The sequence below is a fragment of the Nansenia antarctica genome, assembly GCF_963989245.1.
Source record: "Nansenia antarctica genome assembly, chromosome: 2".
In the NCBI taxonomy this organism is placed as follows: Eukaryota; Metazoa; Chordata; class Actinopteri; order Argentiniformes; family Microstomatidae; genus Nansenia; species Nansenia antarctica.
This window is the reverse complement of record NC_137675.1, coordinates 85,012,506-85,027,505: the sequence shown is the minus strand read 5'-3', so window position 1 is coordinate 85,027,505 and position 15,000 is coordinate 85,012,506. Positions and strand designations below refer to the sequence as shown.

Here is a 15,000-nt window from a genome sequence, read left to right as displayed (position 1 = left end):
CAGCTGATCATGGATGGAGCTGTCTGTGTTCAGCTGATCGTGATGGGTGGAGCTGCCTGTGTTCAGCTGATCATGGATGGAGCTGTCTGTGTTCAGCGTTTCACGGGAAAAAGGCAGAAAAATCTACGCCAGCAAGGTGGACGGTGTAGCCTACACCCGCTGACCAAGGAGCCTTGGCGGTGGACGGTGGACGGTGGACGGTGGCTCTGCAGTCAGAAATCATTTGCGAACGTTGACAGCAGTGCGGTATATATGGGTGTACGGGCTAGGCTACGGCAGGTATTTGCAGTGCAATTGGAAATGATGATCACACACTCACACGCACACGCACACACACACACACACACACACACACACACACACACACACAGTTGAGCTATAGGCGCAGAGCGGCAGGCGATAGGGCCAGGCGTTTCCTCTAGGATGTTTTATTGATCACCAGACGTAGGAGGCAGGGCTACACGCCAAACAGCCATCGGGCCTCCTATCGATCCAATCGCCTTGAGAATTGGGGGGGGGGGGGAAATTCCTATTTCAATAAAAACCTAAAAAACACTAATTACCGCTAATATCATTGTGCGGCTATTCTCACGTCATATCTGTCCACGGTAGGCTATGTGTGTTTAGAACGGATATGTGGTTTTCCATCGCAGGTGGGGGGGTGGGGGGTGGGGGTGGTGAGGGGGGGTGAGGGGGGGGGGGGTGGTGAGGGGGGACACACACACAGATGAAGCCGTGTTGCAGGAGTGTGACATAGCGGTGTCTCCACACACAGCGAACCTGTGTGAACCCTGTAGAGAGGGTTGGCGTGCCATCCATCCATCCGTCCTTGATCACGAGTCCTGCCAGTCACACACACACCCGTCAACATCGAACCCGATCCCAACCTATTTTTAGTGGCAGTTAAAATAAAAATGTAGCCTACAACATCTCACAATTTGACCCCCCCCACTAGAGGCTATAGTCGACCCCCATCCCATTCCTATATGATATGAAACACTTCATCCATCAATATGTAGGCTACATCCATGCAGACAGGCAGAGGAGAGAAATGCAATGGGTGAGGCTTCTCTACGGTCAAACGTGTTTTATTCTGCCAACGGTTGAATACATAGCCTATAATAGCCGGTGTTTAAATGGATTGCTTGCTATGACTTTACATGCTTCCTATCCACCACTGTAGCTTAGCCGTTAAAGGTAGCTTTCCATCCATATTAGCCAGCGATAAGCATCCATGAGCTAATATTGATTTGCGTGATCATTTCTGGGCTATAGCCGAGCTATTTGGATAGACGCGTTTACGCGTTTAGTCTGCTTGTGAAGTTTTCACTTAAATCACTGCATTTTGTGTATCTTTTAGAGTGAACTCTTTTTTTTCTCTCTCTCTCTCACTCTCTCTCCCCATCTTGGTGCTATTCCCTGTAACCTATCAGTGCATGGACACCGCTATCACCGCCGACGAGAACACACTCATCCAAATGCGTAAAATAAGAACGAACCGAGATATATTTTTTTTTTTTTACAAATATATATAGACCTATATATACATATATATATTTATATATTTGGTAAGAAGCGTAAACTCGGTTGTTTAAATGTATGCTGTATTGCCGTTGAGCAGTAAGCGGCTAAGAGTCTGACGCTGACGCCCGATTGCGGTGAAGATTGGAAAGGGAGGAGGAGGGAGATAGGGAGACCGAGGGAGGAGGAGGGGGGCAGGAGGAATGGTAGAAATAATATAAGCTTACACTTCGTAGTTCTTGCGTACGGTCCTTCATTGTTTCCCCGCCGTGCTGGCTAAAATATAATCGCCTGGGTTTTTCCGCCTCGTCGTCTTCTTATGTCCAAAATGTTCCGGCTGATTTGATATTGTCTTCTTGTATTCAAATGAGGGGCTATGCGTGTCCCCTGTGCGCTGCCTTCTCTGTCTGCTTCTCTGCTCTCCTCTCGGTGCCCCCTCTACGGTGCTTGTGCGTCCTCCTCGGCGGTGCAGTGTCGCCCCGCAGCGCGCTCCGGCTCCAGCAAACGAATGCGATACGAGCGCGGTACTGATGCTGCAAAAAAAAAAAAAAAAAAGGCAGAAAAAAGAAGCGATGCGGAGGGATGGAGAGCTATGTGCGCACGCGCGGCCTCTCTCGCTCTATCTCTATCGCTTTACCTGCTACCCCTCCCCCTCCGCCCTTTTTTCCCTCTCTGTCTCTCTGTCTCTCTCTCCTCTCTCTCTCTCTCTCTCTCTCTCTCTCTCTCTCTCTCTCTCTCTCTCTCTCTCTCTCTCTCTCTCTCTCTCTCTCTCCCCCCCCCCCCCTCCGGTGTCTCTCTGCAGCGCGTAACTGGCCGCCGCTCTGTGCCGCGCCGACTGTACAGGGAACTGTAGTTTGTTTCAGGTGAATGGAAATAATTCGGTGGAATTTAGTGAACGCGCAGAGGGGCTGGGCAGGGGGGTAGCGGCAAAACATAACCGTCCTTCCGTAAAGGAGCGGTCTCCTCAGCAGCCCCGGTGAGGCCCACTACGGGAGAGGGGAGTGAGTTCATCGCAGGATGAGGCGATGCTATGAAACACCGTTTTTTTTTTATCGGAAGCCCTTCCGCTTCAGTGCCCGTGCATGTATGAGCTGTCCGCTACACAAAATGGCAAACGGCCCCATTATGACTGACGCGGCGCTGTGCCATAGCCTGTGCAGGCAGCAGACTGGGTTGGAGATTTTCTTGTAGCTTTTACATTTCAAATGGAAACTCAGCCCCAGAATATTTTGGATTAGATTATGTTGCTGATACATAGTGAGTGAGAACACACAATTCAACGGTTATTTGAGTGTAGTACCTAAATACACAAATAAAATCTGTTGCAAATGATACCAAAGAAAGACAAAAAGCAGGACTATTATATATATTTTCTCGAAACGTATACCCTATATCTTGGTTTCCTTTGAACACAAAAAAAATCATATTTTACTCAAAGTCTGAACATCGGAATATACACCCTAACCTCTGACCCTAACCAACCTGGCCCCTAACCTTCCATCTAAACCTCACCCTATAAAGGCCCTGCTCATCAATTTTCACTCCATTTTCTAAGACCAATTTGGCAATGCAGAATGTCCAGGCTGGTGGAGGCGTAAATCAGAGGACGGGCTCATTGTAATGCATGGAACAGAATGAGGAATTGTATCAAACACACATATATATATGTGGCACAGTCTGGGGAAAGGGGGAACAAGTCGGCAACCAATCAAGACCTTTCTTTTGAAACACGGAAATACATTCAATGTTGTGGAAAAAATCCCAACACAAACTCGCTAGTCAAGCCAAAACACTGCAACGCGAGTAATCCCCACTGCTACCTATAGTTAACTATAACACTACTTTACATTGTTAGCAGGCTCACAAAAAAAAGCTGTGTTAGTTGACTAGCGAGTGTGTCGCTGATTTTCAACAACGCTGAAATGTTGAACATTTTTCTAAATAAAAGTCTGAACGTTAAATCGGCTGCCGACTTTGTTTTTCGCCAGACAGACCAGTGTCACATATTTGACTCCATTCCTAATTCCGTTCCATGCATTCCAATGAGCCCATGCCTACCCTCTGGTTTCCCCATCCAGCAGAGAGCTCTAATGGATGTCCAATGGGAGCAGAAGTCAACGGATGAAACAAATTAACCTATTAATCAGAGTCTGCATCAGGCCAGATAGTGCCCCCGCCGCCGTGCCACCTTGCTTCCCGTATAAGGGTTCTAGATGAGGGAAGTGTCATTTTCCAATAAGGATTTTATGATTTTGATGAACTCAGCCTCAATGCTTTCATTTTTTCCCCAGGACTTGGCAGCATGCCCAGGGATGAGCATACCAGCAGGTCCCCACCACCCCCACCCCCCACCCCCCCTCTATCACCACCACCACCACCACCACCACCACCACCACCACCCTCACTAACACTAAAGTGATGTCCTGGCTTGTTAAATGAATTGACAGGGAGAGGAATAGCACCCATATCACGTGGGGTTAAAACACGATACAGACCAGGGTCCCCTCTCAGTAAATCAAGCTGTGTAAAAAAAGGGGACGGTAATTACACATTAAAGAGGAACCTGACAGCCATTACACCTCACATTAACCACACATTAGAAAAAAGGCTTCCGAAAGGGACTTTTAAAGGGTTCTCGGACCGGCATAAACCAGACACTAAGAGTGTACCTACATTCCTTTTTTTTTTTTTTGGGCATTTAGCAGACGCCTTCATCCAAAGCGACTTACAACAAATACATTTGACTAAGTAAGTGAATCATCATTAGATCATCATTAGATCCACCAGTCATAGCAGGAAAAAGTAATCTATGCTCAGGCCCAGGGCCATTGGCAGTCGTAGTGCTAGAAGAAATAATTATTTTTATTTAATTATCATTTTTTAATATTAACAGTAGAGAAACTGTACAGGGGAGGGGGGGGGGTAGAGGGGAAGTAGATCTCTCAGGAGGGACAGTTAAGGTTGTAGCCTGAAGAGATGGGTCTTCAGTCTACGGCGGAAGATAGGGAGTGACTTTGCAGTCCTGACAGCAGTGGGAAGCTCGTTCCTCCAGGGGGGTGGAACAACCTGTAGGGTCGCGTCTGTCCTAAAAATAGAGTCACACTGTCTCACATCGTAACGTTAGAATTATAAGGTTCTATCTCCATTTTTGTCAAAATTGAGTTTTTTACATAATCTGATCCATTAGGTGTTTATTAATGCCTGTGTGGTGTTATTTTTAAAATGTTGAAATGTTTTAGTTAGTAATTCATAAAATACAAAGGTTCCATCTCACAAAACATAAAGGAATGTAAAAATGTTGACGCTCAATATCTCTGAACTACCCTAAACGGAGATAGAACCTTATAATTCTAAGCTCACGACATGTAGGAGACACACGCGACTACCACTAGGCCAAGGGGACATCCTCGAGGTCCGAGCCTAACACCTGAGCTTCCATGTCTCAGGTCAGGCCTAGTCATCACAGGAGCGTGATTCCAAACCACCCCCGCTACAGTTACACCTGGCCCTCTAAGGCGCACCGACCCAGGGTAGAATCCTACTTTATATCCACACACCACTAGTCACATTAACATACAGATCTCCCATTGACACCAATCAATACATTAATCGATACATCAATCGATACATCGATTTATGAGAGTCAGTTTGGGGTGTGGATCTCGGGTTAGAGTTTGGCCCACAGTGATCCGTTATTCATTGCAAGGGAAATTACAACTTGTGCGATGGCGCAACCAATGCATTGACTGACCGTCAATTAACTGATTTCAGAGCGCTCTATGACGTTGAAACCAGAGCAGATTACCAGAGTGTATTTACAAACATATTTAAGAATAATGTGTTTATTATTAAGCTTCGTCATTTGATGTGCTTGCTTCTTAAAGCACAACCGTTTATGCTTGTCAACAGATGCTCACCGCATATACGCTATTGTTTCTAAGAAGAAAACACGGACAGTTTTCAGCAGTAAGTGTAATGATAACATGAATTAACAGGTAAATGTTACACTATTTCACATTATTTGGGATATTTTGAACAGTTTAAGTTTAGTTTTGAAAAGTCCCTATATGGCTATTTTGCCTGACAGTGGACTGAACTTTGAACTCGTTGCCATAGTGATAGTATTGCGTAGCCAGAACGTTTGACCACGCACTGTCTCTGAGGGTAAATATCCTACGCTAATAACATTAGCGCCACGTAGGCAGGCTTAGCAGATCTTTTCTTTGATTAAGAAACCCTAAATGAAAATGAATGCTGTACAAATATTCTCCCATTTCATCCATTTTACATGATGACAGACAGACTGTTGCTACAGATAGCTCTACAACTACAGCCAGCTGCTCGAGCTCATTCTATTTATGTTCAAATGTTATGTTTAGATATTATACACTGTGTTCAGAGACTCAAGATAATAAAACAGCTGCGTTGACGCTGAAAACCTGTGTAGACCTACTTTTTTTCCACACAGAAAATTGGAATCGATAAAGAATCGAACCGATAAACAGAATTGATAATGGAATCGGTATCAATAACATCTTATCAATTCCCTTCCTTACATAAGGGTGAAGTAAAGATCAGAACCAGAATCAGAATCAGAATCAGAATTATTTTTATTGCCAAGTATATTCACACATACATGGAAGTGAATTGGTGTGGTTGGTGCATAAGGCATAAAGACATAGACAGCAATATAATAAAAAATTATGTATAGTGTAATAAACAACACTATAAGCAAAAAATAGTTTAAAAAGTCAATGACAGAAATATAAAATAAACAAACGATAAATAGACACACACATTTGATATATATATATATATATATATATATATATATATATATATATGTTACGGTACATGTGGGAATGCGGTACATGTGGGAAAACTAGGTTTAGGGTTAGGTGCTAGGGTGCTACGGTTAGGGTTAGGGTTAGGGTTAGGATTAGGATTAGGGTTAGGGTTAGACATGCCAGCATGTACCAAGTCAACGTAGCACCTAACCCTAACCCTAGTTTTCCCACATGTACCGTATTCCCACATGTACCGTAACATATATATACAGTATATATACAGTATATATAGAGAGAAAGAGAGAGAGCGATAGAGAGAGAGAGAGAGAGAGCGATAGAGAGAGAGAGAGAGAGCGCGACAGAGAGCGATAGAGAGATAGATAGATAGACATTTCACTGCTCAGAGAAATGTCCTATTCTGCCCCCCCCCAGACCTCTGCAGCAGACTGGGTCTGTGTGCGTCCCCGGCCCATGGGGGGAGGTATCCCAGCAGACTGGGTGTATGTGCGCCCCCGGCCCATGGGGGGAGGTAGCCCAGCCTGCCCTGGGAGTCCGGGGAGGGGGCGTACCGGCCACACAGAGATCCCTGCAGGCTGGGGGCGCACACCACGGACACGGAGACGTACAGGTAGCCGTGGTCCAGCTTGATCCATTTCCTGTTGGTGCCCTTCTTAGGGTACATGTACCCCTTCCCAAGCAGGTCATCGTCCCAGACGTTATCCCGGTCCCACACCTCAAAACGGACAGGTCTGTGGGGGGGGAGGAGAGGAGGGTAGGGTGGGGGAGAAGGGGTGAATGAGAGAGAGAAAGAAAGCACTGGAGGCTGTCATTGTCCCCCATCCACCTACATAACCCTTGTGCAAGGAAATGACAAAGCAATTTCTAAATCACTGTATGTAACCCAGGTAGGCTATAACAACAACTTGACACAACAAAGTGTTAACAGAGAATGAACTGCACGCAAACCGGAGAGGTTCTCTTTCATCATATTTTTTGACTTATTCTTAAAAAAAAAAAAAAAAAAAATGTTGTAATTTGCATAATGAGAACTAGCCTGGCTATGGGAGCAGTGGGGATACTGACAACAGAGAGTCTTAAACATCTTCCTGCCCCACTTTCCAAAGACAGGGAACCTTTGCATAATCACCCCCAAGAATCGTTTAATTATTCACCAAACCAACCGCCTTTTGGGCCTAGAAAAGCTCCATATAAATTCGATTTTTGAAAAATATTATAATGACCACGTGAAACTCAAACTCACCTTTTCTGGCTCAAGTTCACGGTTCCAAAGCGGAATACCTTGTTCCAGACGGGGAAGTTGTCGTCCCAGATTACGCCGGTCGCGTCCCATTGGTTACCGAATCCCACCTTGACGTATCCATCCCAGGCGCGGATCTATGGGTGGGCCTGGGTTGACAGCTGGCCCACCCAGTCAGATTCATAAAAATACATATTTTTTAATAATAAAATATTTTTAAAGTTTAATTTTCACTAACTAACTGTAATGTGAATAGTTTTGTCTTGCGACCGTCATTGCCACCGGCTTGTGAAGAACTGGTAGGACTACACCGTCGGATCTGTCAGCCATGGAGGAACCAGCCACTCAACCAAAGCTGGTAACATTCCCTACTACCACTGTAATAGATGGGAAATCGCGCTCCTTCAGTAGAAATTGGTACGAGAAGTTCAAGTGGATGGAATATAGTAATGAAAGAGACGCTATTTTTTGTAAAGTGTGTCGACATTTCCCAGAGGCGCACACGGAGTTCACTTTTATAAGAGATGGATACAAAAATTGGAAACGTCTCCGGCAGGCCTGTGACAAACACGAGTCTAGCAAGCCGCATGCTGTTGCCCTCACCAAGTTGGATGGGCAAAGCCATGGACCCCAAAGCCGTGGGACAGTGTTAAATCAAATGCACGGTGATGCCGTTTCATTCATAGAGCGAAACCGGCAACACGTTAAAGTTGTGTTAGACATTGCTATGTTGTGTGCCAAGTTGGAAATTCCACTTAGAGGTCACAGAGAAACGGAAGAGGCGCTCAATAAAGGTAATTTCTTGGAGCTATTCAAGTTCATGTCAAAATATGATCCAGAAATTGAAAATAGACTGAAGGAACTGCCTCGAAATGCCACGCTCCTAAGCCATCACATTCAGGATGAGCTGCTTGAGGCTGCAGCCTCACTGCTAATTCGAAAGATAAAGTCTGAACTGCATGACCAATCCACATATTATCATGCCATACTTGCGGATGAGTATAAAGATCTATCCAAGCGCGAGCTAGTTGCTGTCTGTATTCGATTCATTCATGGAGGTGTAATTAAAGAACGAGCAGTAGGCTTTGTGGAAACTGCGGAATTGTCTGCTCAAGGAATATCACAGAGGATCCTAGTGTGTATTCGTTCATTTATTTGTTCATACATTCATTTATGTACCTATATATTTATTGTTAATTCTGTCAGACTTGGTCCTCCATAGTTGATGGTTATTGGTTAATTCATTGAATTGCGTGCGCTTGAATGCCTTGCGTGTGTGTATTATAATAACTTGTTTGGCTGTCCGTTGCATTCTCTGGGTAGACAGGTACTTTATTTATTTTCCGTTCGTTTCATGGTCTGCATAGTGATCTCCTCCAGTCCCTGCGAATATTTTGCGTGTGTGCATGCGTGTTGGTCGTACCCAAATGTTTCGAGCACCCATGGGCAGAAACATAAATCGGCGCCTATGATCGCGAGCCCGGTTGTGTTCCATCCATCTGGCTGCTCATACATAGGTCTAAAACGTGCGGTGATGAGTTTCACTCAGGCCCACCCAGATTTTTCCAGGCCTACCCATCAGCCACTTTCTGTATCCGCCACTGATCCATCCGACAAACGTAGGTGTCCGTCCCCCCAGAGACCCTTTGCCCTGACGACTTTCACGGTCATTCTTGCCAAGCCCGGTTCTTCAGGGCAACAGTTGCCATCGATGTTCTGGTGCCCGCTACACTTACACGCACAGTCTTTGTCGCGTCTTCCTGCCTTGCAGCTGGAGGGGCACGAGGTGGATACGGCGTTGTCGAGGATGTAGGCATTGATGGCGGCGCGGAGGTTGTCCTTGAGAGCGGGGTTGCCGTGGGGAACCAGCCAGGGCCGCTTGGGAGATATGCGAGGCCCTGTGCGAAGTCAGATTTGCGAGGCCTTTTTTTTTTTTTTTGTTTTGTATTGGAGGATTTTTTTTATTTTTTATTATTATTATTTTTAAAATTAGATTTAGATACACAATACATATGTATCCGAGGCCTTTTATAATGATGTAGGCTACTGTTATAACCGCGCGACACGCACGCACCGATATATTGCAAGAAATGCGCTCACATGCTGTGCTGATAGACAATAGCATATCTACTTATTTAGATAGTTTACAACCATGTTTGTTTCATTTCAAACCTTTTATACTCGTAAAGGATTAGGATTTAGGATAAAGCAGTCATCATACCCAACATTAAATACGCACAAGCCATTATTGACATGAATAGAGATGTTACTCACCACCATGTAGGCCTATCCATGTTGAAAAGCTTACAGCAAAAGCAAAAAGACATGTCCCGTTTTTGAGAGTACACAAGCCACTTTCTTTCTATTTTTTCCCCATTTGGTAGTTTTCGGAGAAATAAAGTTTCACTAAAGTTCCTGTTCTCATTATTTTTAGGATAACTAAATCCAGGTTTCATCTTTGGGGGACCTCTTCTAATGATCACTTCTGTAACTGTAGAGTCCATATGTACCGGCCAATTTACCAGGATCATCATACATGACATATCTAACACCGTAGGCTCGTCTTGCGTTCCATCACTCTCAGCCCTGCTGCTGCTCTGAGGAGCTCCATCTTCCGCCTCCGTATCCTCTACTTCGCCACTCCTGACCATCATCACCTGGGGCTGGGCAGCCCCACTGCTGCCGGTGTAGCAGTTGTCCTCCTCCACCTCAGAGACATCATCTTTGCCTCTCAGGGGGGGCTGTGCCGTGCTACTACTAGCATTGCTAGTGCTAGCAGTAACGTTAGCTTCTTCGGTGCTAACGGGAGCCTCACTTGTTTTTAGAACGAACCTCTAAGCGAGGCCCTGAAGCCTTCCTTTCTTTTATTTGTATTTCTTTTTTCAGCACCCGATTAACATTTCTTCCTCGGTCTCGTTCCCTCTGCATTTTGTCCGTTGCACTAAGCAGTCACTATGCACAACAAGTGTCAACGCGCGGCCAAAAATTCTTTTCACGTTTCACGTAAGGTGTCATAGGGGGAAATTACTTTTTTCTGTTGCTAAGAATCTCCCTGTCCTACAGGTATGCTAGATTTTAGATGTATGATTGACTATGATTATCACATGTGTGAACATTTAGAAATGTATTAAAGGCAAAAATAATAATATGGTCCCTTGCCTGGCGCTTTGGAGGGCCTCGCCAGCCAGGGTACAAAAAATAACATTTTTTTTTTTTTTTTACCCTGCCTCACGCGAGGCCCTCCAAAGCGCGAGGCCCTGTGCCACCGCCCCAGCTAGCCCCCCCTTAAAGCGGCCCTGGAACCAGCATGTGGAGGGAGCTCAGCTTGTAGGAGACGACACCAGGCTGCGTCTTCAGGGACGTCAGCCAGTCCTTGTAGTTGGACTTTGGGTTGAAGAGGATGTCGCCGTTGCTGTCGCCGTTACCGCCCAGAACCTGCAGTCACATCGTTTCAATAATTAGAAAACATACTGTATGTTTAAATATTTTATTTGTTTTTTTCCCCCCACATTTGAGCAATTTAGCAAACGTTTAAGCTTTTATCCCGATCCGAGAGAGACTTACAAGAACATAATCAAACATGTGACACATTGTCCTTAATTAACCGCCATTGAATTCAACTCAAACACCCACAAAATCACAGTCTGCATCAAGTCAGACCTTAACACTAGAACAACCGTGCCTTTTTACCTACTAAAAGAGCCCCTCTTCTTCAATGCTAAGCTGCTATTTACACACAACGACCACTAGTTGGCCACTTGTAAATCAGCCTGCTTCCTACACAGAAAAACTGCAAAATAGCTTTATACTAGCTTATCCTGATGTGATTTTGAAAATGTAAGGATACTGGGTGGTAGAACGCACATATCTCGGAAAAGTCATGAAAGGAGGGTCCTGAAATTTGATCGAGTGCAAAGATATAAAAACAATTTTACTCACAGGGGTCAAATGGCCCTCATGGCTGTTCTAGTGTTAAAGAATAGAAGCCAGATGAGCTACGCTGCTACAACTAGAACTCAGCTTCACCTCTGTGACGCGGTCGCGGAATGTGTTGCTGAAGCTCATGCCCGTCTTGAGTTTCTTGCTCTTGTCTTTGCAGAATTGGGCTTCGGCACTGCCGGTGACGCCTTCTATGGTGGCGCTGGCCTCCACAGACAGACAGTCGCTGACGGCGTTCGTGGAGAGGCCCGACAACGCCACCTGAGGAGGGAAATAGATTCAGACAATAAGCCAACACAGCCATTATTCTGTTAAACGCAACACATTTCAGTGTTACTGTACTAACCGAGTTACTGTTACTGACAATAAGAAGGTTTAGATGCATTCCAAGATGGCCTCCTTAAATAAAGATGCCTTTAGTTTAGTATCTCCCCCCCCCCCGCCAAAAAAAGTTCTTAATTTCTCCCTTGAGATTTTGTTCTTCCAATCGTAATAGGGAACGCATCCCAGCTGTGGTGTGATCGGTTACCTCACAGGTGCGCATGGCGGTGGTGGATTGGACACGCCCCCCCAGCTGCACCTGGCGGATGAAGTGCGTTCCATATATGGCGATGAACTGTCTGTAGGCGGGCCTGGTCTGGCGGCAGTAGGTCGCTGGAAGGTTCTTGAGCGACTCTTCAAAGTCTTTGGCCAGAGGAGGGTGGTCAACGAGACGGAAACTAAGGAGGAGAGGAGAGAGGGATGATCAAGGAGAGGAGAGAGGGATGATGGTGGATTTCTCTTTTAATTGGGGGTTTAAAAATTCTGCCTCATGACCTCATGATTGAACTCAAGATGACAGGGATTTAGGAATGCTGGGAAGAAGACTAATGGCACTTTTCCACTACGTTGCAGACCTGGTGCTGACCTAAATGGCACCATGTGTGATCAGGAGGAGGTCATCAATTGTGTAAGATGCTCCCCCCCACCTTTTGCAAAAGTAAACATGACAGACCTGGAATGCCTGGGAACTTGGGGACAAATGGGGGTTAGGGTTAGGGTTAGGGTTAGAAAATGGCATAGAATGACTTAAATTACTCACATTACATCTGATAAGTACCATCGCTACTCACGTGTAATATTCACACTTGAACTCGTGGCTGGTGAAGGAGAACTTGTCTTGGGAGGAGTGGCTCTGGGCAAACATGGAGGACATGGAGTGGGTTCCCCCAACAGCTAGCCCATACTTGCCCCCCACATCCAGCCCCACCTCCCAGCTATCACTGGTAGCACTGGTCCCCTCCCTCAGCACAGCACTGCTGGACTCAAAGATCTGGGAGCAGAGGAGAGGAGAATTGTTACTAGGATATTTTGGGTGTGTTTATTTATTGTCCCTTTGAGAACAAGTTTTTTTTTTTCAAGGGTGCCCCCCGATTATCACTTCACTATTATTTACATCAATATTTTAAAAGGATGCAATTAATACACATGCAATACAATATTCTTTTTACAGACAACAATCAGTTATAACAGTCTCCCACTGAGGAATCCTATATGGAGTGGAATAGTATGACAACACAATGGAATAGAACAGATGATGTTGCTATGTCGATGAGAAAGATGAAACCTGAGTGTGTGGTTGTAGTAGGTGTGACTGAGTGTGTGGTTGTAGTAGGTGTGACTGAGTGTGTGGTTGTAGTTGGTGTGACTGAGTGTGTGGTTGTAGTGGGTGTGACTGAGTGTGTGGTTGTAGTAGGTGTGACTGAGTGTGTGGTTGTAGTAGGTGTGACTGAGTGTGTGGTTGTAGTAGGTGTGACTGAGTGTGTGGTTGTAGTTGGTGTGACTGAGTGTGTGGTTGTAGTAGGTGTGACTGAGTGTGTGGTTGTAGTTGGTGTGACTGAGTGTGTGGTTGTAGTTGGTGTGACTGAGTGTGTGGTTGTAGTTGGTGTGACTGAGTGTGTGGTTGTAGTAGGTGTGACTGAGTGTGTGGTTGTAGTTGGTGTGACTGAGTGTGTGGTTGTAGTTGGTGTGACTGAGTGTGTGGTTGTAGTGGGTGTGTCTGAGTGTGTGGTTGTAGTAGGTGTGACTGAGTGTGTGGTTGTAGTTGGTGTGACTGAGTGTGTGGTTGTAGTAGGTGTGACTGAGTGTGTGGTTGTAGTGGGTGTGTCTGAGTGTGTGGTTGTAGTAGGTGTGACTGAGTGTGTGGTTGTAGTTGGTGTGACTGAGTGTGTGGTTGTAGTGGGTGTGTCTGAGTGTGTGGTTGTAGTAGGTGTGACTGAGTGTGTGGTTGTAGTTGGTGTGACTGAGTGTGTGGTTGTAGTAGGTGTGACTGAGTGTGTGGTTGTAGTTGGTGTGACTGAGTGTGTGGTTGTAGTGGGTGTGACTGAGTGTGTGGTTGTAGTGGGTGTGTCTGAGTGTGTGGTTGTAGTAGGTGTGACTGAGTGTGTGGTTGTAGTGGGTGTGACTGAGTGTGTGGTTGTAGTAGGTGTGACTGAGTGTGTGGTTGTAGTGGGTGTGACGGTACCTTGTTGCTGACGATGTGTTTGCAGTGCACCTTGATGCGCCAGTCCCGAACGGAGACAGGCAGCTTCTGGACCTGGCAGAGCAGGGGTCGAAAGGTCACGTCAACTATGTATGTATATGTTACGGTACATGTGGGAATACGGTACATGTCTTTTTCAAGGGAAGCCTGGCCAAGACAGCATCTTAAAAACATAAAGTTTCAACAGCCAAAACAAACAGCACAATTACACAATAAAACAACACCAGATAATTTAAAAAAAAATAGACTAAATACAATTTGATCATCAGAGCAATAGGATAAAAACAATGGGACTTTCATATAAAATAGGAGCAAGAACGATATGAATAAATAGAATAAAATAATATTGTGTGTAGTGTATACACTGACTTATGTACATGTTACGGTACATGTGCGAATACGGTACATGTGGGAAAACTAGGGTTAGGGTTAGGTGCTAGGGTGCTACGGTTAGGGTTAGGGTTAGGGTTAGGGTTAGGGTTAGACATGCATGTACCAAGTCGAAAAAAACACCAGTGTTGAAGCCACTCCAAGCCGCGCGTCTGTGCGCGCCGCCATCTTGAGTCTAATCAATTTATTTATTTACCTTTTGTTTCTTTTTTATTATTACTACTCGATCTTTTCAGTTTGTAAAGCATCTTTGAGTATCTAGAAAAGCGCTATATAAGTCTAATGTATTATTATTATTATTAATTAATGTTTTTTACAGTAATACAGTAAATGAATTAACATTATGATGCAATGCGTCCTTATACTGTATGGCTCAAATCACACTTTATTTGTCATGTGCACAGGATGCACCTGTAAACACACAATAACATGCTTTTATATACTTTATATACTATACTTCTATGCTAATAAATGATGAACCAATAAATAATAAAGACAGCTACTGTACTGGCCTGGTTGAGCAGCGTGTTGGGACAGAGGGTACAGTTGCCCCCCTCACGTCCGCCACTCACGTCCACCACGCT

The 15,000-nt window shown here is 45.1% G+C and overlaps 2 protein-coding genes across 2 annotated transcripts in view; both read right to left on the bottom strand.

Annotated features, from left to right (window-relative positions):
• The window catches only part of stx1b (syntaxin 1B), a gene marked incomplete at both ends in the record, with an annotated part of 69,301 nt that extends 67,523 nt beyond the window's left edge, over positions 1 to 1,778 (bottom strand). The window contains one exon of the mRNA XM_080524480.1: positions 1,749 to 1,778. Within this exon, the coding sequence (XP_080380606.1) occupies positions 1,749 to 1,778 (30 nt within the window). The remainder of the gene's footprint in view (positions 1 to 1,748) is intronic.
• Positions 1,779 to 6,708: 4,930 nt separating this feature from the next.
• The window catches only part of prf1.3 (perforin 1.3), a gene marked incomplete at both ends in the record, with an annotated part of 8,475 nt that continues 183 nt past the window's right edge, over positions 6,709 to 15,000 (bottom strand). Inside the window, 9 exons of the mRNA XM_080523582.1 lie at positions 6,709 to 7,057; positions 7,570 to 7,703; positions 9,169 to 9,444; positions 10,870 to 11,001; positions 11,593 to 11,766; positions 12,035 to 12,224; positions 12,618 to 12,817; positions 14,009 to 14,080; positions 14,929 to 15,000. The exon at positions 14,929 to 15,000 is cut by the window's right edge and continues 183 nt beyond it. Coding sequence (XP_080379708.1) covers positions 6,709 to 7,057; positions 7,570 to 7,703; positions 9,169 to 9,444; positions 10,870 to 11,001; positions 11,593 to 11,766; positions 12,035 to 12,224; positions 12,618 to 12,817; positions 14,009 to 14,080; positions 14,929 to 15,000 — 1,599 coding nt within the window. The remainder of the gene's footprint in view (positions 7,058 to 7,569; positions 7,704 to 9,168; positions 9,445 to 10,869; positions 11,002 to 11,592; positions 11,767 to 12,034; positions 12,225 to 12,617; positions 12,818 to 14,008; positions 14,081 to 14,928) is intronic.